This window comes from Strix uralensis, chromosome 5 (assembly GCF_047716275.1).
Source record: "Strix uralensis isolate ZFMK-TIS-50842 chromosome 5, bStrUra1, whole genome shotgun sequence".
NCBI classification, from domain to species: domain Eukaryota; kingdom Metazoa; phylum Chordata; class Aves; order Strigiformes; family Strigidae; genus Strix; species Strix uralensis.
In genome coordinates, this window is record NC_133976.1 from 66,870,830 (window position 1) to 66,892,981 (window position 22,152).

Sequence of the window (22,152 nt, forward strand, 5' to 3'; positions counted from 1 at the left end):
GTAGAAGATGCAGAATTATGTTTTCTTACCCTCCCAGTTTGCAGTCCCCTGTTCCTCCTTTCCAGGCTCTTACATATTTTGGATCTGCCCATAAGGATATTGGACTAAAGCTTCCACTTGCAAAGTAAGGGCCCACGGGGCTCAGTATGACATACAGTAGGGCTTTAGTTGGCTTCTTCACTCCAAGGGAAGGCTGAAAATATGGAATGTAAACAAATCAAAAGTATACTTCTCTCCAAACATCAGATGCTGCAAAATTAGCTTTCGAAACACTGCTTTCAGAACTACAGCACGAGAGTGCTTTTACCAGGACAATGCAAAGTGCTGCAATGAAGAGAAAATATTTATATAACTTCCCTCCCCATCCAAGCAACATAACAACCCTAACTTTATATACTGTCACTATTCACTTACAGCTGTTTCATTTGTCTATATATTATCCTAATCTTCTCAAATAGTTTAAAAGCTTTTGAGAATTCAGAAATTAGGTTAACAAGATACTATATAATTGTATGAATTAATCACAGCAGAAGCCTGCAAAGCCTTCTGGGGCAAGGAGTGGCAAGGACTACTGCTAGCAATAACAACCACGAAGGAACCACTGTCAGGTGCATTAGTGATGAGAATTAGCCAATGCCACTTAGAACTGGCATTAGTAGAGTCGAGTGCTGGCTCTGTGAATGGCTGTGTGACAAGCTAAAATGATTTGCCTGCTGAAAATGGTTCACACAACAGCACCATTCCAGAAAATAACCTGGAATGTATCACTTTCTTTCTTTTCCCCTTCTCTTTCAGGAGTGGCTTCTCACACTTCAAGTCATCACCATCAATACTTGAAGGTAGAGGTGAAAAGTTTGGCACTGATCAAAGTCTGAATCCTGTGGTAGGAGACTCTGCTTAACTATATCGTTCTTTGCAAAGCTCAGGACTGAACACAGAATCACAGAATGATTGAGGCTGGAAGACACATCTGGAGATCACCTTGTCCGATCCCCCTGCTCAAGCAGAGTTATGTACAGCTGGTTGCCCATGATTCTTAGTATCTCCTACGCAACTGAATGTGTTACTATTTTCTCTCCACTCAGAAAAACCACTCTCATAAAAAGAACAAGCTCATCCTTGATGTCTAAGATTAGGTCTCCATTGAAAAAATGTTATTGAACTTAAATCTTTAGGACCAAAGGTCTAAACAAAACACTGTGCACAAAACATGTGAAGTTAAACTGGGAGGTGGGAGGGAAAATAATGCTGTAATAAGGGAACTACTGGAAAATTCAAATAAGCCTTCCTCAGGTGCTTAGAGGGTTCTTTTGATTTCTGTCTACCTTACCCCTTCAACAAAACTTCTAACAAGATTAACTAACTGAGATCTTGATATTTTTCCTGATTCTTACATGATCATTCAAAAGACTGTGCTGACTGGGTTTCCTAATTGTGCTATTTTTCATAAATGATTAGCAGGACATGCAACCCAGAAATAACATATGACATGGCGCAAAGGCAAGATGTGATGGCAAACCTGAAACAAAGCTCAACAGCAAAAGAATTTCCAAAAATGAAAACAGGAAAAAAAATTTCAGTTGTTAGTATTATACTTTACAGCCACTGAGTGGAGATCCTTCCATCTGAAAACCTGCAACTAGTTTACAAGTGTTAAATTAATGAAGTCCTAGAACACATGTGATATATATAATGCTCATGTATGGTAACTATTTACAGATGTGGATATTGCAGAAGAGTAACTTGCCTAGCTGGGAACCATACATTCTTTAGCTTCCTTGTCCTATGCTCTACCATTACAGGTTTCTCTCTTGCCACTGATTTAAAAAAAAAAAAACACCTTAAAAGTTTTAACTAAAATAAACTCCTTGTTTCTAATTCCCTTTATAAATACTATAGGCTTGACTCACACTCACATGAAACTCGGTACACACTAACATCTAATTGCTACGGAGCCTCTTATAAGGTCAGGTTTGTCTGGCTTCAAGAATAAATGACACAAAAACTTAGTTCTATTAAAAGTCTTTCAGAACCACCATCTTAATTTACTGGGTAGAATCTTCCAAAATCTCACTAAGGTCAGATGGAGGTATGAGATGAAATCACAAAATCTACACTGTAAATTTCTGTTCCCTCACGTTTTCTCTGGATTATTAGTATTTTAAAGGCATACATTACCATGACACAAATTAGTACAAAACCAAAGTTAATCTAAATTTTGCCATTACAACCCTTAGAATAAGTTAATCGGTTTACTTTCTGTGCTCTGAATCAATGTGTCCACTAGGTGGTGGTGTGGTCAACATAAATTTGTGAAGTAGCCCTACAGGTGACTCATTCAAAAGCAAAACCATAAAACCATTTTGCCCCTGAACTGTAATACTGTTGTGTTTAGCGACTGCTGCGTATTTCCCTTTATGGATGGAGGCTTTTGCCTGTGCTTAAAGTTAACAGGTGAAAAGTGTTTCACACCTCAGTTCCAATTAAGGTAGGACGGATATACAGGCTGGCAGCAGGTGAGTATGGGACCCACTCCTTTTCCACTTCCACAAGCTTCCGGATGCACTCTAATAGCTCATTCTGGTCAAAACACTGGGAAGGAAAAGAATGGAGGAAGAAAAAAAAAAAAAAAAGGAGAGGTCTTTATAGATCCATATGCTAAGGGGAACACTTCATCAGAATATGTAACAATGACAGTCCATAGAGGTTCATAGGACTACATCATCTTTGAGTACATTTCTTACAGAATTTTAAGATCCCATGGTCTTTGCCACTGTGCCTCTTTACACAGTACCCTGAATGCCCTCCTCCTGCTGCAAAGTATCCTCCTGAAATAGCAAAAAGGAGCCATTGACCCTTCTTGCCTCAAGGCACATGGAGAGAATTCCCTGTGCAGTCAACACCTTCACTTTGGCATGTTGCAAGCTATGGCACCACCTTTTCTGCAGAAGAGCGCTTTGGATTATAACTCCAAGAGGCCCACTAAGTCTCCCAGTTTTACGAAGTTGAAAATTTCTTACAGTAATAAAGCTAATAAGCATGGGAGGAAATTCACTGGTCAATATACAACCACTAAAAGCAGTGTTACATTGATAGCATGACCAAAATATTAAGTCACTCAGAGGCTGAAGGACTTAACTGAAGTGGAAAGAAGGAAGAACGTTAGTGCCAGAACAATTTCATCAGCTGTCTGCATGCAAATACCTGCAGAACAGTGATCATCGCTCAGAAATAGACTGTATACATCTGAGGCAGTAGGGAGGCAACAAAGAAAGCAAAACACTGTTGTGATTTAAAAGAAAAATACATTTGAAGCTGTTCACTGAATAAGATCTCTTAACAAAGTTTAACTGAACTGTTCAAAAGTTAGAGTGCTTGAAAAATGTTACACTACTGTAAAGGTTCAGAAATTTGCACTCTGAAAATAAAAATATGTTCTGACTTAAGGAGAATAAGATGCCTTGGCTACATACTGGCAGAGCTGCTCGTCTTGCTGATCGCACCATCCTGTCCATGTTGAGGGTTGGTCGGAACAGGCGGATTTTGCCATCCACTCCTCGATAAGCCTTCATTCCCTCAAACAACTACCAAGCCAAAAAGGAGGGAAAAGAAATCAAATAATAATTGAGACATGTTATCCCATGATGATCTGTACAAAAGCAGAACATACCCGTAGGAAATAAAAGAACTTCACTTCCCTGCTCACAGTTCTCAAAGCATAAATGCTAACTAGCTAATACTTGCAACACACTCCTGTGAGGTAGTATTATGAAGATTATATCACAAAGACAACCTGCCTATGCTTCAGATCTATCTTTCTCTGTCAGGGGACTTAATGATAGCTATTTTTCTCATAATTTGGTTACATCAATTAAAATTTGTAGCATGTGTTTGACTCACATCCTGACTGGTACCTAAGTCTGAGCCAAAACTGTATTCTCCCTTACAGAAAAGATCTATAGAATGTAATTATATATGTTAATAATTTTTAGGGCTCTGTCCAAAATGCATTTTGGTAAGAAGCATAGAACAAGGTAATTAAGAGAACTCTGTTGCAGTTCTTCCTGTAGTTGTAGTAAAATCTTGGTCATTGATTTCCCCCATATAACCCTAAGCTGTGGAAGGGGGTTTAGCTAGCATGAGAGACAAATGCATCATCCCTACACTAGAGAAGGAATGCATAAAAATGTTTTAACTATACTTTACAGAAAACTTAAAATAGTCATAGCTATACCATCAAACTGCAGAATCCGTATGACTGTGTTGACAATTGATTTACCAGAAACACATATCCCACCACTGCCCTCCCAGCAGAATGCTCTACAGCATCTCCTAACCAATGCAAAAAATATATGCCCACAAAATATCCATAAATATTTTCAGTTACAGATTGATGATTTCCAGTTATAGACAGAAAACACATGTATTATATAAGGTCACATTAATATATACATATATACAGGTATTATCTAGATTAAGTATTAAAGGATCACTTATGCCTATGGACAAGAATTCAGATTTTTAGAATTGATTTTCTAAAACATTTCTTTGTATATTAAATTTCAGTATAAGTTCTATGAATTTAACTGCATCACTGCTGTCAGTCTCCTCAGACTTCTCCTTACTGTTCCACAAAAAATGGCTGGAAATACATTCTATGCAGTTGGAAGACTATGTATGCAGGTCTTTTATTTGGAAAAAAAGAATCCTGTATTTGTGTATAAGTAATTTTAGTAGAATACTCAAGGTTTCATTATTATTTAATTCTAAAACATTTTCCCATAAGGATCAGTGCAATGCAATGTTAGAAAGCTTTTGTGCAGTCCCATGACAGAGCTAGGTCCTTCCACATGACAAATTTTAATTGGGTTGTAACTGGGTTGCAGGAATTCCAGCAATTTTCTTAGGCTACATGCCAACTATGTAGCAGAACCAGAATTAGAACCCAGAACTTTTTGCCTTCAAAATTCATCTTATTCCTATGGCAATGCCAACCTTATTAAAAGCTTTGTATAGGGTTTTGAAAAAGGAACTGTTCCTAGGACAGACATTGTACCTACATGAAAAAAAATTCTGTCTTTAATAAAGGATGGCATAGCTGGTGATATGGTTGATACTTTGATATGATTTTTATTGGGCCAGTTACTAACTAATACTGCATTTCTGGAATGTTACTTTCTTATCACAGAACAGTTGTTTCCCCCCACCCTTCTCCCAAACACATTCACAGAACTTTTAATGAGAGGGAAGAGGAAGGAATGTTACTACTAAGGTTTGATCAATGGTTTGAGAGAAGTAAGAATCACATCATTACTGAAACACAAAGCCCTCTCAAACTAAGAGATCTTTTTCTCCAAAAAGAAATTTTTTTAGCCTTCCAGAGCTCAGTAAAACCTTTTACTCATTGAAAAGGGAGACAGTGATGTGTTCCCGAAATGCTCAACTTGAATAAAAGCAACTGCTGTGGTTGCTTGATGGTTGGTTGCTACAGTGGTGTGCAAACAATATTATCTGACATCTGTACATCACAGGAGCTGGATCTGGAGTTCAGCAGATCCAGACTATGACACTGCATCATGGAGGGCAAGGAGAAAGGGGAGGGAATGCCAAATTCATCATTTTTATTATACCCACTGTGTATTCATTGAGCCACAGCATTGGCACCAGATTCTCCTCTGTCTGTCCTCTTGGCTAGAGGAAACGTAATGCAATAAGGGTAAAAGAATAAAAAAAATGGGAAAAAATAAGAGCATATTTATATTAGCAATGATTTCAGACTGGGCCAGAGGCCAAGTATTAAAGCAATATGCTATTAAGAGTGAAATACAGATTTGGGACTCCAGCGTGGTTTCTTACTTCTTGGGCAGATCAAGAGCTACAGCCTTTGTCACAGGGGCCTGTTGTAATTGACACAGGACCTTTGGAGGCTTGGTGACTAGATGGGGACAAAACAGCAACAATAAAAAATGGTGAAGACAGGAGCTCAGGGACAACAAGCAGGAAAAAGCTTGATCCTTCCCTTATACCAGTTGTTAGGAAAAAAAAAAAAAAGGAAAGAAATAATAAAAGAAGCACAAGCAACTCCACTAACTTCAGTGGAGACACTCCCACCTACCCTTAAGTGGGAGGAGAAGCAGGCTTCTGTTTCAGCATATGTGCCCTACTGAGAGGCTCTCACACAGATGTGAGTATAGCTAAAGCTGCTCTGGAGACACAAAAGACAGCTTTAGGCAGTAAGCAGCTAAGCACGGAAACTGTTAACCACGCTGGTTTCCGACTTAACATTTCACTTTCCAAAGTTCCTTGTTGTATATTCTCTGCTCAAATACACTTGTGTATGCTGAATGCATCAGATCTAGTTTGGAGCTCTCCAGACTTGCTCAGAGTTGCAAACACGCATCTGTCTAGTCTGTCCTACAATCCAAGCTATGAACCCCTGAAACAGCTTAGAATAACATTCACAAAGTGCAAGTTCAGTCCCCAAATTAACACTGCTCTTGGAATCTCACACAGTCTTCTCCGGTGCTTCATTAAGCTACATCAGAGACAGTAACTGGACCAACCCATCATCAGTGAACTAGAATGCTTTCTCAAATTAATTTGTCACCACACAAGAAAGGACTCACCTTCACTAGGCTAGAAAGTTAAGTGAGCTGGAATCCACAGTCCAGAGGTTGATTCTGAGTTATACTAACATAAACATAACCCTGTTGTAAATAATGGAATTATTCTGGAAGAATGTAAGTTAACAGAATAAAATGTAACTCAATACCAATAAACTTAAGACAGTAATAGTCCTTGTATTACAAAGCTATGGCTTCAAGACCTAATGAAACAAAATAGCAGTTTCCAAATTGATTCAGTACTCACTTCTACAGCATAATGCAGAGACGAGGATGCTGGATGCAATGAAAGGTTCTCAAGCGGCTTAATATAAGGTTTCTCCCATCCTGAAGCCAAGGACCACTCAATTGTCAGCATATTATCAGTGAACACAGTTCCAAATACCAAACCACTGGGGTCTGGTTTTTCCTTGAAAGTTGTAGCTGGGGTGATAATCAAGTCTGAAGCCTGAAGGAACATGGAGACAAAAATGAAGTGTGTAAAAACAATTAAATTAGACTGATTTAAAAATGATTCTGCATCAGTGAACATGGACAAATGCAATATTTTATCTGTGGGGACATTTAATGACAAAATGATTAAAGGTGGCTAACCTCTGAATAGCTAGCAAAGTAGCCATACTCTGTATGCACACATACACACTGTGCTGCTACTACCAGAGGTAGTTAGCATAGTTTGAAGAACTGTTAAGTGGAGGAAGCAGTACAAGGTGTAAAACCAGAAAATTAGCAGATGAAAATTTCTTGGACATTTAGATTAACAAATCCATACAAGTTTCAGAAACACCCAATTGCTGTACCTCAGAACATAAGATGATAATCAGAAATTAATCCCTCTCACAACTAAGTAGATGTGTTACACTCATTTTCCTTTAATGCATAAAACCAGTGTGAGAGATCAGAGCCAGCAGTCAGCAGATAACTTGGGTCATGCTAGCTTGTTCATTCATGTTCATATTTTCCTAGAAAGATCCCATTAGCAAAGAAGGCTAAGTGTTTCCCTGCATGATTAACTGTAGAGACTTTCTCCTACAAGCCATGACTAGCTGCAGAAATGCAGCATAGTTTTTTGTACTGGTTTTGGCTGGGGTAGAGTTAATTTTCTTTATAGTAGCTCATACAGTGTGAATCATCCTAAAGAACAGGAGGGGAAGGAGGAAAGCAGGATCTCTGCCACTTCACTCCCCTTTTATACACAGATAGGGGCTAAACAACTAGAGAGGGCTATGAAGTTGGCAGAGTCTTGATCCACCCTCTCCATTCTCTTTCTATGCCATCTGAGCATTTAAACTGCGCTGGTCAGAGGCAAGGAAGAATTCAACAAAGAATTGTTTTCAAGGCCCCATTTTCCTTCATAACATAACTCAGAAAGCATTGGCCGTTGTTACAAACCCCCAAATTAAATCCTTCTCTATGTTGGGTACATACAGAATAGACTGCAATGCAGGTAGTTCAGACTATTGTTCAAATGATTTGCACGTGCACTAAAAAGGTGGTTGTGCAAGAGGTATCACTGACTTTGACTTCTCAAACTCAGCACTCAGTCTGCAAAATGAGAAAAAATTAGTCCCAAGCTTTTGAAAAAGAACACACGCACTCCTGTCTCTGTAAACAACCTGATTTTCAAGATGTCTTTAATGAACAATGGCCTATTTTTTATTGATTGGTTATTTTGGTGGTTTTTTTTCTTAATGGCTTAGATGTGAAATTAACTTAAGAGCTGGAGCACATGAATAGCTAAAAGCTTGTTTCAAACTATCTCCAGCTACAGGGCTTGTCTAGATATTACAGTGCATTAGCCTGGTTGAACTAATACATAATCTGATGAAACAACAATTACTCTTCTTAACTCTTTATAGTACCCTTTATCCTGCATCTGATAGTGAACGGTCCAATGGGAAAAGCACTACTTAATGGTGTCCTGAAAATAAAAATTAATTTTACCTGACAACCTCTTATCACGCGCCTTGGAAAAAAAGATATCACAGAAGAGTGTGGATCAAAATAAAAGCCACAAAGGAGTGTTTGCAATTATCAACAGTGCAAGACTCAGCTCAGTAGAACACTTATGCAGGAGCAGGATGTCAGTGGGGCTTAAGTGAGGATGTAGAACACAGTTACATCCTTGGCTTTACCTCTGGACAGAATCACAGCTTCTGAAGAACTCCTACTGCCAGTGACATTAGGAGCGCTCCCTGAAGTCAAGGTTTCTGCCTCATCTCAGGTTATTTTTATTAAGGTAATTATCTTTACAATAAACCGACCTGAGGAATTATCCTATGGAGTCATTCCCTAGAACTCCCATCAGTGTGCTGATTTCTGCTTTTATGCCTCAGTTTGTCACTTCCACAGCTGTGGTAGCACAACTAATTGAAAGGCAGCACTATAAAATAGTTTGCTAAACTCATCAGGATTAACAAATAGCTTTTTCTTTAAGGATGGGGAAGGATTTTAACATGGCTCTTCTCACAGGCCTACAAACACATGCACAGGGAGCAGTGAGCTGCAGCCACAAGTGAAGAAACATACTCACTTGGAAGAATTTGGGCTTTTTTTAACCCAGTTTTGCCACCAAAGATATTTCTCCAGATTTGGAGACCTGGTGTTCAAGAGAGCCTTGAACAGAGTCTCTGTCATGTAAGTGATAATTTAATAAAACTATGCTGACCAAATACAGGTGTACTGTTACGCCTTAATGGTTAATACAAAGAGGGTCCCAGATACAGTCACTCCTACGCTGGCTCGTTAGAGATATGAGGTGGGCCAAGCACTCAGCCCTGCAAGATCAATAAAATGGGTACTCCCATGTGGATGGTGGTCACACAGTGGTGACTATGGCTCAGAGCAGTAGCCCACACTGCTTAGCTCTCAGCACCAAGGATTGGAGACTTTCTGCAGTCACAAACAGGAATCACTGGACTGGATTTCAGGTTGAGTCACTTGAAGGCAGAAAGCCTAAGGGTAGGTAGCTATGATGCTTATCCAGAAAAGAAGCAAATAGTTTCTGGACCACAGAGCTTCCTGGAGCTGTGTAGTCCAAACAAGGAGCCCACCTGCTGTTTCTCATCTCTTTCAGCATTTAGGCAAACCAGCTTTCATTCAAGTATTCTGCAAACACCTGACTCAACAATATCAGGTACAACACTTGACCCATAACACTTCCTTCAAACACAGTAGGAACGCCCTGCAGAAGACCTCAAATATAAACTAAACTTCACGGACCAGTAGGCCAACAATCATTAAACAGGCAAAAAAGGCAATTTTCCTGATCCTTATAACCCTGTTAAGCTCTCAGGAGATGTATTTAAGATTTTTTTTGACCATTACTTTCTTAAGATCCTTTCTTAAGGCTCTTCCCCCTTATTCATTCTATTGTATTTGTCTCCCTCTTTTTACCAAGCAGCAAGTAGTGCAAATTAACAGTGTGCAAAATCACCTGAATCCTTCAGAATCCCAATACTTTTTATGCAAGACACCATCAAGCACTGCAATATATTCAATATTTTTTTTCCATGAAGGGGGATGCAGGTGGGGCATTGGAGAACCCATCCTTGGAGTACTCTCTCCCACAGTGTGGTCTGCAGCATGAAGTATTGCCAGTACCCTCAACATCTTCTAGGTCCCTGAGTAATGAGACACTCTACACAATATCTCACCTTCACCACAGATCCTTTCAGCTTAACTTGCCCCAAAGTCCTGTCCCAGCATTTTATGGTGCTGTTCAAGCAGCACCAGCAGGAGGGAAACCACTCAGAAGAACCCACACAAAGAGAGCAGAGCAGGGCCACGTGACTAATACCAGGAGTACTGATTAAGTATCAATGCCTATTACCTTAATATTGTTAATATAATTAAAAATTATCGCAGTGCTACCATGGTATCATCTATGACCTTTATAAACTGCAATTTAATTTTTTCCTTTGTCAACATTCCCCCAGCCCTGAAAGCAGCATATTAAGGATGCATTAGGGATTGCCCTTAACACCCATCCAGATCTCTGCTGTTTGTACTGCCAATACAAAGGGCAATTTTTAACTAGGTTTGTATTTTGCTTGCTTTGTTTATCAATGGGCTCTCAAGCACCTTCTGATGCTGCTGCCTAATAAAACCATTAAACTAGTAAATGCAGGAACAAAAAGGATAAGGGAGATAAAGAAAGAAAATGATGTGGTACACAGTCTATTGAGTGCAGCTATTCAGCCCCTGTTGCCTAAAGTAAAATGACAAAGATGTAGTTCCAGCCCCGCAAACTCCTCATGTTGCAGCTGTACTGGGAGCTATACGTCTAGGTCCCAGCCCAAAGCACTCTGGTAAGAAATAGGAAGAAGCAGATGGCCCTGCCTGTGGTAGGCAAAAGGGAGTGGTGGAGAAGCCAGCTGGATACTGTTGATTTTCAGGGCTTATATAGCAACACTACACCTGCAAACAGCCGCTGTCTCCACCAGACGCACATTTTTGAATAGCCCCTCATCTGAAAAATGCCTGCTGATTCCAACACAACTTCTTCAGAGAGAAGAAGTTGTGTTTCATTTACCCAACCCAAGAAAAGAAGGTATAGTGTGACCTCCTGAAACTAAAATTCATCATTTGATCCTAACAGATCTTGTCAGTTATGAGCTAGGACAAATTAAATGTGACGTGCTGGTCAGCGCCAATTTTAACCAAAGCTGTAGCAAGACATCCTGGTGCCCCTAGCCAAGATGTCAGTTTAATACTTATTCTACACAGTCTTTGCAATAATCTTAAGTGGATTTGGAGCTGACAGCAGCCTCTGGGCAGAGTTGTTACTCTCATTTCTACATTCCTACCTTTCTTACCCTAGAGGGCTGTCTCAGGTAGATGCAGATGGCAATTGCGTATTTTGTCCTACTCTTTCCATCAAGTTTTTCCAATGCCTTCCCAAATGATCCTTGGCTGTGGTTATTTTTGCCACACTGAAACTACCAGACCATAAGCAGTAGGTTGAGCAGCTGTAACATGTCTAATTCATTTGACATACCCAAACTTTTCTAAGCACTGTGCTGGGCCAAGCCTTTCTATCACTTACTTGAGTAAAAACAGAGTTGGCAGCCTCAGCTGTAAAATAACTTACAAGTTACCTAACTATAACAGCAAGTTTCAGCAGAGATCCTCAAAATATTAACATCCACTCAGTGAGACTGACTGTAATATATTCTCATGAAGTAAGTAACCTCCTTGACTTTGAGTCAAGGCAGTTCACTCAAGATCACAAAGCAACTGCAATTATTGGGTTTTATTACTTATGCTGAGTTTGTAAACATATCCTAAGAAAGATCAGGTCCTTCTGATGCAATAACAGACATGGAAGCATAGGCAAAATTGAGTAATTTGCTTTGCCCTTGCACTTCAAAATGTGGTTGCAGTAGCAGAGCAAATTCTAAGGAGACAGATTACAAAGAGCATCAGGAATTACTATAGAGGGGAAAGGTAACAAAATGTAGCCAGGGAGAGCTGGAGAGAACGAGGCTGGGACTAGACAGAATGGTTTTGAGGAGGGCTCCAGGGATGAGGATGTCATTTTCCTGTTGTTCAGTCCTTACGGCTGCGGCACTCTCCTCATTGATTTTGGGCCCTCCCCAGCACACACATCTCTATCGCAGGAAGCCATTCTTTCTGCTGGAGCAGCTACTTTCACCCCACAACACCTTCTGCCCGGCCTCCTGAATCTGAGACTCCTCCTATATGACAGACTGGGAAGAAGAGGTTTGCACTGCCAAAGAGAAGCAGTGGCTAGGAACTAGGTTGAGGATACTAACTAGGCTGAAAGAAGTGGCTTGTTAATTCACCTTTGGAAGCTGAAACTCTCTTGTCTTAAACAAATTTTCTTTTTGGCCTTGCAGCCAATGAGCAAGCTACCACCTTTCTCCTGTAACTCATTCAGCTCCATCACTTTCCAGATCTAGAGCTGCAGGTAGCAGAGGATTGTCCCCATTTTCTTGCTGACCTGAGCATTGATCTTAACTGGCTGGAGAAGCTCATCCATTCGATATTCCAGCCCATCAGCCTCATACAGCAGGGTTCAGGCTACAATATATTGCACATAATTGCTTCTAGGGCAGCAACTATGAGCAGCCCACAGGGAATTGCAACCTGATCCAGGAAGAGCCTTCACCACATGGGTCTGCTTTCTGTAGGCAGACATCATGAATCATGCTTAGCAGTTACTGGTGCACACAAAAAAGAGGCTTGTGCCAAACTATTGCCAAACTCTGAGTGGAATCAGGATGACACGCCAACACCTCCATCAGCAGCATCAGAGCAGACTGCAGCAGTGCTAGGCTATGCAACTAGAAAGTAGGAAAAGGTTACAGAGGCTGTGTGTGGTGTCAGGGCAACTGGTACTTTTCTCCTCCATTGGGACAAAATAAGCTATCACCTGTTCTGCCTGTTCCTAAACCCTGTCTTAGAAATAGAAATGCTGAATACTGCTCCAATAGATGAAACCAACTGCAACCTCCTTCTAGCAGGTGTTATTTTTGTCTAGTTTGTCTGACTTACTACCTCTCAGCTCTATCTACTAATCACTAGCTGACACCACAGCAGCATCTACTTGAGTCAAAAAGAGATTTATGTCCTACAGGCCTAGGGTAAACAAAGGTCTGTGGCTTTGTTGCTTTTCCCATCCCCACCTTCTTCGGAAAATACTGCTAGTTTTCTGGGGCAAAGACCATTGTTTTCTGTATAGGGTTAAACCCTGTATGGCTCTGATCACAATAATAAAGTCTATAGTAGAAACAGTAGAAGTTCTATCAACTCAAAACAGATTAAGACAGAGTTAAATAAATTCTTAGAAATCTATTACTAGCTTGTAAGTATAAAAAACAATGTTAATGTAATGTAACCTAAAATCCCTTTACCATCATTAGTATTTTAAATTTACAGCTGAGCCTGAGGCTTGAGAATGGAAAGTGTGTCAAGATATAATAAGATTTGAGCAGGAAGAAAGCCCTAATTTTCCTACTATGAAAAAATAAAAAGAAACAAAATATAATAAAATATCTTCTGCAACCCCAGGGAGAATACCCAGAAATCTTTCAACATAAAGCTTCTCTGAGACTTCATCTGAGAACATGTTAGCACAAGTAATTGGACTCGGGCCTGGAATCTTTGCATCAGGTTGACTGTACACTGTGTAATAAACCACAGAACAAATGACAAAGCAAAAGGGAGTTGAGGTTCTGAATCAGTTGTGAGTCAGTCATAGAAAAAGCAGAAAATATGGCTGGAAAGACTTTGTCTAGTCCATCCTCTGCAAGGCACCTAAGCTAAACTATCCATAACAGGTACTTATCAAGTATTTGTCAAACCAAAGAATGAGCTTCTGCTACCTTCTGCAAGCAATGGGAAGAAGAGCATAACATACTGTTGGCTTCTTTAACCTTTCCCCTGACTTAATGGATGCTCCAACTCTGATGCAGGAATGTTTGATTTGGAGCAGCAGGCAGGGAAGTAAACCTGCTCTGACAAGACAACAGATTAGTGGTTGGAATTGATATAAACTTCTTGCCTTAGAGAATGAAACGGTCAATTAGGACACAAGCACAGCTGAAAATACAGTCTGAAGCTCCCAAAATGTATCAGAAGGGAAATAAAGATGTCGGAAAGCTACAGTCTGGCTAGACTGTAGAAAAAGCTTTGAAGAAACATCTTGCCCTACAAAACACCCAAGCACATGGATAATGCATAATATCATTGATTTCAATGGCACTAACTAAATTTCAAGAGTTTTTCCATATGTTGTTGAAATATTGCCCTGCACCAACTCCCACTGATTTGATCCAAAGCCCATTTAAGTTAATCAAAACCCCTTCCTCCAGCTTTGTAGGAACATGGATTATAAGGGATGCAAAACTACCTGAATCTTTATGCCTCACCCATTTCTACTGCTTCAGGAAAATTAAATAGACTAGTAATAGTTTGGGGGGTGTGTGTTTGTCCCTTACTCATTGGTCTGTCCTCCACTGACACAAGTTTCAGAAGACATATATTTTTAAAGTTAAGATAGATGGAGGAATGGGGCTCCTACAGATCTTAAGGAAACCTTCTACATGATATTAAGGAAATCTTAAGGAAAGCATTTGTTTGATTTTAATGGGGTCTATCTCCTCTACTCCAGCTAATGGCATTTTCAGATCTACGAAAATCAGTCATCTAGTATCTCATCTATCAATGAATTATATAAAACATCTAAAATATGGCTACATCTTTAAAATATAAAACACCAAGGTGCTGATAAGACTATTAAACATAGGAACAGAACTGGACACATTATTGCACTCTGGTCCTATAAACTATTTCTGTTTGTTAACAGCTATTCCAGTCAACTAAGTGGGATGATCAGAAAGTGTGAATAGGGAGGAAGTATGAGCAGGCTTTAATACAGTCATTGCACTGGACTGAAAAACACACTGCCGTAGCTCACTGTTACTGCTGGCCAGGTTAGCTATATAAAAATCCTCTTTGACCATGAAACTGCACTTCATGTCTGCAATGTAGATATACCTGGGCTTCATTAGAAAGAAGTCCACATAGGGAGTCAAAGACTGTAATTCTTTAATAGCACAATTCCTTGTACAGAAAGTCCTGTCATAGACCCATGCTCAAACATTTCTATAAATACAAAACTAGAACCATTCTTCACTAATGGAACACATTAATTAATTACCCTATTCGTATTATTCACTAGTATATAATGCTTCTTCTCAGAAGATTTGACAGCCTGGTTAATGCAATTCCTGATGCTGTGCTGCTCCTTGCCTCACAACCACTGTGTTTCTGCATTGTAGCATAAACAGAATGTTCCATTTTTAGAAAGAGTTTGCCTGAGAGAAGGTTTGAGCCTAACACAAGCTGAGGGATCACACTGGCCTGTGATACAAAACTGGAATAGAGAGATCTGTGACATTTCACCGATACCACATTTTTGTACAGTGGCATAGTGTACAAAAGATTTAGATGTTCAAATAATGCCGTATTAAAACAAAACTTATAAATTTGGACCACAAAGATTTAAGATATTACTGTCTCCTCATTGGGGAAACATAATTTCTATTTCACGTGAAGAAAGTGAAACAAAAAATTAGATATTTACATCTAAGCTTTTCTTTAAAAAGTAGCCATATTGAAGGAAAAAATAAATTGAAAAGCTAAATTTCAGACAAACAAGTTGTAAATATTTCACCTAAGTAGCCTGGCTAGTCACAAACGTGTTATGTGGAATAGCTGAGAATAGAATCATAATCTCACATGTCCAAGTCCTGAGCAGTTGCAGTTAAATCTTCTTACCGTGATTTTAATAAGCTTGCAGACATGCAGGGAAGTGGATTCATGGAATGAAAGCATTCAGAATTTATAATTTCATATGGAATTTCAAAAACTTTTGGGAATATAAAATGTGTTCATGGTACAATCTTTTACATAGAGGTTACAGGAATAATTTCAAACATACAGTTAACCACACCCACCTTTTCCTCTCATCCCATCTCCCTCTCACACTGGTAGACAGAAGGTAAACGTACAAATTGCCATGAACTTCAATGTTTGATCTGCCAATGACACTGTCATATTTTGTCAATTCATTCCATTCAGTACTTTCTTAGAAATGGCTACTGAATACGGGACTAAGACAAAATTCTTCCAGCTCTCTAGGCTATTAGTTCATGAGAGTTAGGATATAGAGTTCATTTCAAAAGTAAGCAGAAATGTCAGCAGAATCCTATGAAAAAAAGGACTAAATTCTCTTCCTAAATTGTAGTTCCTATTCATGTGTGTTCACCAAAGAAAACATTTAATAGCAAGCCTGGGGACTTGATATCACAATGACATTAAAGTTTAAGAATTCTTGGAAATAGGTATAGACACCATGGATTTTATAAGTTTTGGAATCAGATAATTTCCTTTGGGAATCATTGGCTGGTGCTAAAGCCCTGTATTTTAAAAGTAATTCCTCACCTTGGGACAAATAAATCCAGAAAATTATACAAGCCAAATGGAATTTCCAAAATTCTGGTACGATTTCTGCGCTTTTACAGACACCAACTATATCTTAATCTCCTAATTAAAAAGAAGATAAAGCATCACTTTCTTTGTGCTATAAATCAACTCAGCAAAACTATCCCCTGTCTGGTTTTCTAGCATCTCCCTTTAATCTTGGTTGAAAGCTCCTGTTAAATGCCAAAGACAATTAGCTTTATTTGAAAATCCTACAACTTCAGATAATGGGACAATTAGCTTCTCTAACTACAGCTTAGAAAACTTATATGCTAAAAGCCTGCAACTATTTGAAGGACATTACCTACCTGAAGAGAAATACAGAACTACTTGCCACCAAGGTAAAACTGAAGAGAGCTGCCACAGATCTCAAATGCCACATTATAGATGGGTTTCTGATGGCATGAGAAACCTACCTGTAGACTGTTGGGATATCATCCCTTAGTGTATCATGGAAGAATCATGGTGAATTATTTTCACAGCACTAAGAACTTGTCACTGCTCAGTAGCATTTCTACTACTGCAGTGACACTACTGCTGCTACCCTGTGAATAACAAGTTTGATTGAGAAACATTGATATGCTAAGTAGAGCCATCAGCAATACTAAGCTGCATTAGTGTACCCTCTACCCGTGCATGCAACTTGCATGGTTTCCTTAAGGAAAGCCACTTTCTCCTAGCGACCAACAACCACTGAAATATTCATTAACACATATTGGGCTTTGTTTTTTCTCTCTTTCATCAAAATAGGATGCTCAGGTGTAAACCCATGTCCTGGTTTCAGCTGGGAGAGAGTTAATTTTCTTCCTAGTAGCTGGTATAGTGTTGTGTTTTGGATTTAGTATGAACCTCATGCAGTTCAACAAGGCCAAATGCAAGGTCTTGCACATAGGTCGGGGCAATCCCAAGCACAAATACAGGCTGGGTGATGAGTGAATTGAGAGCAGCTCTACAGAGAAGGACTTGGGGGTATAAGTGGATAAAAAACTATGAGGCAGCAATGTGCGCCTGCAGCCCAGAAAGCCAACTGTGTCCTGGGCCAGCAGGTCGAGGGAGGTGATTCTCCCCCTCTACTCCGCTCTCATGGGAGCTCCACCTGGAGCACTGTGTCCAGCTCAGGGGCCCTCAACGTAAGAAGGATGTGGACCCACTCAAGCAGGTCCAGAGGAGGCCATGAAGAAGATCAGGGGGTTGGAGCACCTTCCCTGTGAGGACAGGCTGAGAGAGTTGGGGTTGTTCAGCCTAGGGAAGAGAAGGCTCCAAGAACACCTTATAGCAGCCTTCCAGTACTTAAAGGGGGCCGACAGGAAAGATGGGGAGGGACTCTTAATCAGGGATTGGTAGGGATAGGACGAGGCGTAATGGTTTTAAACTGAAAGAGGGGAGATTTAGATTAGATATCAGGAAGAAATTTTTTACTGTGAGGGCAGGAAGAAACTGGAACAGAGTTGCCCAGAGAAGCTGTGGCTGCCCCATCCCTGGAAGTGTTCCAAGGCCAGGTTGGACGGGGCTTTGAGCAACCTGGTCTAGTGGAAGGTGTCCCTGCCCATGGCAGGGGGGGTTGGAACTGGATGATCTTTAAAGTCCCTTTCAACCCAAACCATTCTATGATATGAAAATAATGTTGATAACACACTGATGGTTTTAGGATACGTTACTAAGTAGTGTTTATACTAAGTCAAGGATTTTTCAGCTTCTCATGCCCTGCCAGCAGGAAGGCTGGAGAGGCACAAGAATTTGGGAGGGGATACAGCCAGGACAGCTGACACAAACTGACCAAAGGGATATTCCATACCATATGATGTCATGCCCAGTATATAAACTGTGGGGAGTTGTCTGGGGGGGGCAGATCACTGCTCAGGAACTGACTGGACATCAGTCAGCGAGTGGTTTGCAATTGCATTGTGCACCACTTGTTTTGTATATTCTAATTCTTCTATTATTAGTATTGTAATTTTTAAATTATCATTATTATAATTATTATAATTTTCTTCCTTTTCTGTCCTATTAAACTGTCTTTATCTCAACCCACAAGTTGTTGGGTTTTTTTTTTTAATTCTCTCCCCCATCCTACTGGGTGGGGGTAATGAGCAAGTGGCTGTGTGGCACTTAGTTGCCGCTGGGGTTAAACCACGACAGTTCACTGTGTGTTGATCATTACTGTGACCTAGACACATACTTTCCTAATAACTGGAATGAAAGCCACAGATATGTAAGTCAGTTTTGTCCAGCTATTATTAGTAATATTCAAAAGAGTTTGTGCAATGCCTGTGTGGATGCAGAATACCAAGAAACCACTCAATCTTCGCTGTGCTGTAGCTGGATTCCCTCTTGGCAGGTGAAGGTGAGGGAATAAATTTGACTGTAAATCACCTTAAGTAATTCTGCAGCATATACATACCCTGCTAGGGGACATAACGAGCTGATATTAAGGCACTGCAATCTAATAATATTATTAATCACCAATCCTTTTTTGACTCAACATATGACAAAAAGCAAATCATTTTATTGCCATTGATGAAAAGCTGGAGTGAATAGATTCAGCTGAATTCAAGATAAAATCAGAATGACCTTTTCTGAAGCAATACCCAGTGCACAAATGCTAAATACTGTTATGACAACAACGGAATTGGCCTCTGCCTCAGCATCCTGATCTAACAGTGGCTACAGCTATGTACTTCCATGGAAATGATATGGAGATGACCTACCAAATGGTAACTGACACAGTTTCAGTTTAGGAGGTTCAGACTGGACACCAGAAAAAAAATATTTTCTTAAAGACAGTAGCTCAGCACTGCATTCAACAGACAAAGCCACAGCTGACCTGGTCTGGTGCTGATTAGAGTCCCACTTCTAGTGGGAGGATGGACCAGATGGCCTATAGTTCTAAGACATAAAATATTTGGAGATGCCTTATTGTGTAACATTATACACACACATACATAGAGATAACCAATTGGCTGTCTTTCTTTTACTGCTTCAAGACAGTTTGTATAAAAGCAGCTTTCTTATATACACATTTTGGGGAGCTACTGCTCATCAAGACATCAAGATATTGGTAAATTTCTGTAATAAATTTTTTCCCATACAACTTCACATGAACATAAAGGAAAATGTTCTATTTGATCAAATGAAATTTAAAATGGGGTCTAATACAGAATTTAAAATGGAAATGCAGGGCATTCTCCTAACACCTCTCCTAACCCCAAAACCACAAAAGAATCAACAGCTGTAACATGACAAAAAGCCTCACTGAGTGCCCATATGATTTGGCAGGCAAATAATTTATCGATGTCAGTAGAAAATGACAAATTGAGAACAAGTTGAATAGAGAGAGATGTGAAAACATATAAACCATGTAAACTGCTTTATATTTTTTAGCCTTGTACATAATGCGGGAATTCACATAATATATAATTCATATATGTCCTCATTCCAAAAATATTTCAGTGTTCCCTTGATCCAGATGCTCTGAGCATGTCAGAAACTTTACCTACTGCTCATATAAAATGAAAACACAAGAAAAGTGCTATATATTTCCTAAACTCTTCAAGGACTGGGACTTTCACCATGTCACGCTAATGTTGTGCCAATGTGATACAGTCAATTAGTTCAGACTTTAAAAAGATGTTTCAAAAAATTAGACTATTCTGTATTTTATATGTTTTTAATCTTTGCATTGGAGGGGAAGAAAGAAAATTTGGTGAAGACACAATTTTCTTCTTTAAAAAAATGGGGTTGGAGAATTGTTTATTCTTTATCTCTGTCAACAACCTTTTCACATATAAAATAGTTTTCTAAAATAAATCTTAAAACTGCCTAATATCTCAAAATGGATTGGTCCCTCTCCCAATTCCCAGAGTAATTAATCCTATATCCCATTATATTTGACAGAAATTATAGATGCACTTGAGTTTCATTAGTATAAACATGGTAATGAATTACAGTAATGTTGTTTCATTAATGTAAACATGGAAAATGCAATAATTAGTCAGGTTTTCTTTTGAAAAACTGTTTTGAAAATAGGTATATATTTCTCCACAGAAAAAAGGAATTTTTCCAACTCTAACATACACTATATAACAAGAAATGCTGCATACTGCAATAACATCTAACCTACATCTTAACTGCATAAATTACTCCTGTAATACTACCTTATATATAATTTTATTGTTTCCAGGGTAAGATATAGACCCGTTCTTTATTTTTAATGCTATTACATTATTTGTTAAGAATGTGAAACAAGGCAGAGAATTGAAATCAACACAGTATGTTTTGCATAGAGCCAACCATGTTCAGTCATTTCATGCAAAGGCTACATGTTTTAAAACAGGCAACTAAAGGTCCTATTACAAGGAACAATTACATTTGTATGAAGAGGCCTTCAAGAACAAGATCAACGTCTGTAAAACTTTCATTGACAATCTCTCAGTTTGAACCACAAATGCCTGCATTGGAAACAAAATTTCAGTCTCTTCATACTTCATCCAGAGGTAAAATATATTACAGCTTTAGATTCTGTGGAAACACTGTCAGAGATTTTGGTTGTTTATTTCTATGTTATACCTATACCGCGGAAATAATCTTTACATTCTAATTTGTACAATACCTAGCACAATGCCAGCTAGTTCACAGTTTGGACTCTAAAACATTATAGCGATGCAGGAAACAAATACTAAAACATACATCATTACAGAAAATTCACTGTATCTAGAATCTCACACAGCTAGACGCGAGCTAGCTTCAAACTGAAGGCCATGCAAACATATTAGCATAGCACTGTATTCAGTCTAGCAAGTCCAAGATCTCAACAGGGATTATTAGTTTGAGCACAGCACTGCACTAACCTGCCTATATAACTTCCAGTCTGCTGTGGGCTCACATCCCACTGGCTCAGAGGCTGGGAAGGTTGGGTATGTCTGCAGAAGACTGCAGGAACACTCACAATTATTTAGAGTAACACAAGGAGCCATTCAGATACAGAAGCTCCACTTAAACATTTTTCATTCCACTACCACAAGTCTTCATATTAGAAAGTCAATCCAGATTTGCCTGTAAATCCCAGCTGCTTTATTTGACATAGGAGACTAGTCAGTGTTCCCTAGAAGGTTTTGCACCATCTGGTACACTAAATAAGCTATTAAAAACTAAAACAAAATAACTGAACTTTGCACCAATAAGATGCCCAACTAATTCTACATAGCTTCAGATCATTAAAATACAGAGAAACACAACAGGAATAGGCAATACCTTCTTAAAGTGTTTCATGTATCAGTCTCAAAGAGAAAATGTGTTACATGAAAACTAAAATCATCTTTCTGGATATGGATTGATAACATGAGGAAAAATAAAGGCAAACATAGATGCCTTTAGTTTATGAAAGCCAAGTATTATGAATTCAAAGTAAGAGCTAATACACACATTAAAAGAAACCAAATTAGAGTTACAGATGGAAACAGACCGCTACATTATCCAGACAACATTCATTCTGTCTTGTGACAGTACAATAAGCAGAATG

General features: G+C 39.1%; 1 protein-coding gene across 2 annotated transcripts in view; it reads right to left on the bottom strand.

The window, feature by feature from the left end:
* The window catches only part of BCAT1 (branched chain amino acid transaminase 1), a 67,040-nt gene that overhangs the window by 23,915 nt on the left and 20,973 nt on the right, over positions 1-22,152 (bottom strand). Inside the window, exons 3-7 of one of the 2 annotated variants that reach the window (XM_074871435.1) lie at positions 6,871-7,071; positions 5,635-5,691; positions 3,474-3,584; positions 2,473-2,592; positions 30-193 (exon numbers count right to left, since the gene is read on the bottom strand). In XM_074871435.1, the coding sequence (XP_074727536.1) occupies positions 30-193; positions 2,473-2,592; positions 3,474-3,584; positions 5,635-5,691; positions 6,871-7,071 (653 nt within the window). The remainder of the gene's footprint in view (positions 1-29; positions 194-2,472; positions 2,593-3,473; positions 3,585-5,634; positions 5,692-6,870; positions 7,072-22,152) is intronic. The other variant, XM_074871436.1, reaches the window with a different exon arrangement.